The sequence below is a fragment of the Cryptotermes secundus genome, unplaced genomic scaffold (genome assembly GCF_002891405.2).
Source record: "Cryptotermes secundus unplaced genomic scaffold, Csec_1.0 scaffold10229, whole genome shotgun sequence".
Lineage (NCBI taxonomy): Eukaryota > Metazoa > Arthropoda > Insecta > Blattodea > Kalotermitidae > Cryptotermes > Cryptotermes secundus.
Window position 1 is genome coordinate 1 of NW_019737715.1, and position 887 is coordinate 887.

At 48.0% G+C, this 887-nt stretch overlaps 1 protein-coding gene across 1 annotated transcript; it reads left to right on the forward strand.

Moving 5' to 3' along the window:
• Window positions 1–166: 166 nt before the first annotated feature.
• LOC111870498 (putative protein TPRXL) lies at window positions 167–579 on the forward strand (the record flags this gene model as incomplete). Its single annotated transcript, XM_023862831.1, has 2 exons — window positions 167–232; window positions 362–579. Coding segments are annotated over 2 exons (284 nt in total), but the record flags the coding sequence as incomplete, so codon positions are not given.
• Between the last annotated feature and the right edge of the window lie 308 nt (window positions 580–887).

Consider the following 887-nt stretch of genomic DNA (forward strand, 5'->3'; position numbering starts at 1 on the left):
ATCGTCATCGTCATCGTTATCGTCATCGTCATCGTCATTGTCATCATCAACAACATCATCATCGTCGTCATCGTCTTCGTCTTCGTCATCGTCACCGTCATCGTCATCGCCATCGCCATCGCCATCGCCATCGCCATCGTCATCGTCATTGACATCGTCATCGTTATCGACATCGTCATCGCCATCGTCATCGTCATCATCGTCGTCATCATCGTCATCAATATCATCATCTTCATCATCATCATCGTCATCTTCATCTTCATCATCATCATCGTCATCTTCATCGTCATCATCATCGTCAACGTCATCGTCATCGTCATCGTCATCGTCATAGTCATCGTCATCGTTATCGTCATCATAGTTATCGTCATCGCCATCGCCATTGCCATCACCATCGCCATCGCTATCGTCATCGTCATCTTCATTGTCTTCGTCATCGTCATCGTCATCGACATCTTCATCGTCATCGTCATCGTCGTCATCATCATCATCATCGTCATCGCCATCGCCATCGCCATCGCTATCTCCATCGCCATCGCCATCGTCATCGCTATCGTCATTGTCATTGTCATCGTCATCGTCATCGACATCTTCATCGTCATCGTCATCGTCGTCATCATCATCATCATCGTCATCGCCATCGCCATCGCCATCGCTATCTCCATCGCCATCGCCATCGTCATCGCTATCGTCATTGTCATTGTCATCGTCATCGTCATCGTCATCGTCATCGACATCTTCATCGTCATCGTCATCGTAATCGTCATCATCATCGTCATTTTCATCGTCATCGTCATCGTCATCGTCACAATCACCATCACCATCAACATCATCATCATCAACGCCATCGCCATCGACATCGCCATCGTCATCGCCATCGCCATCGT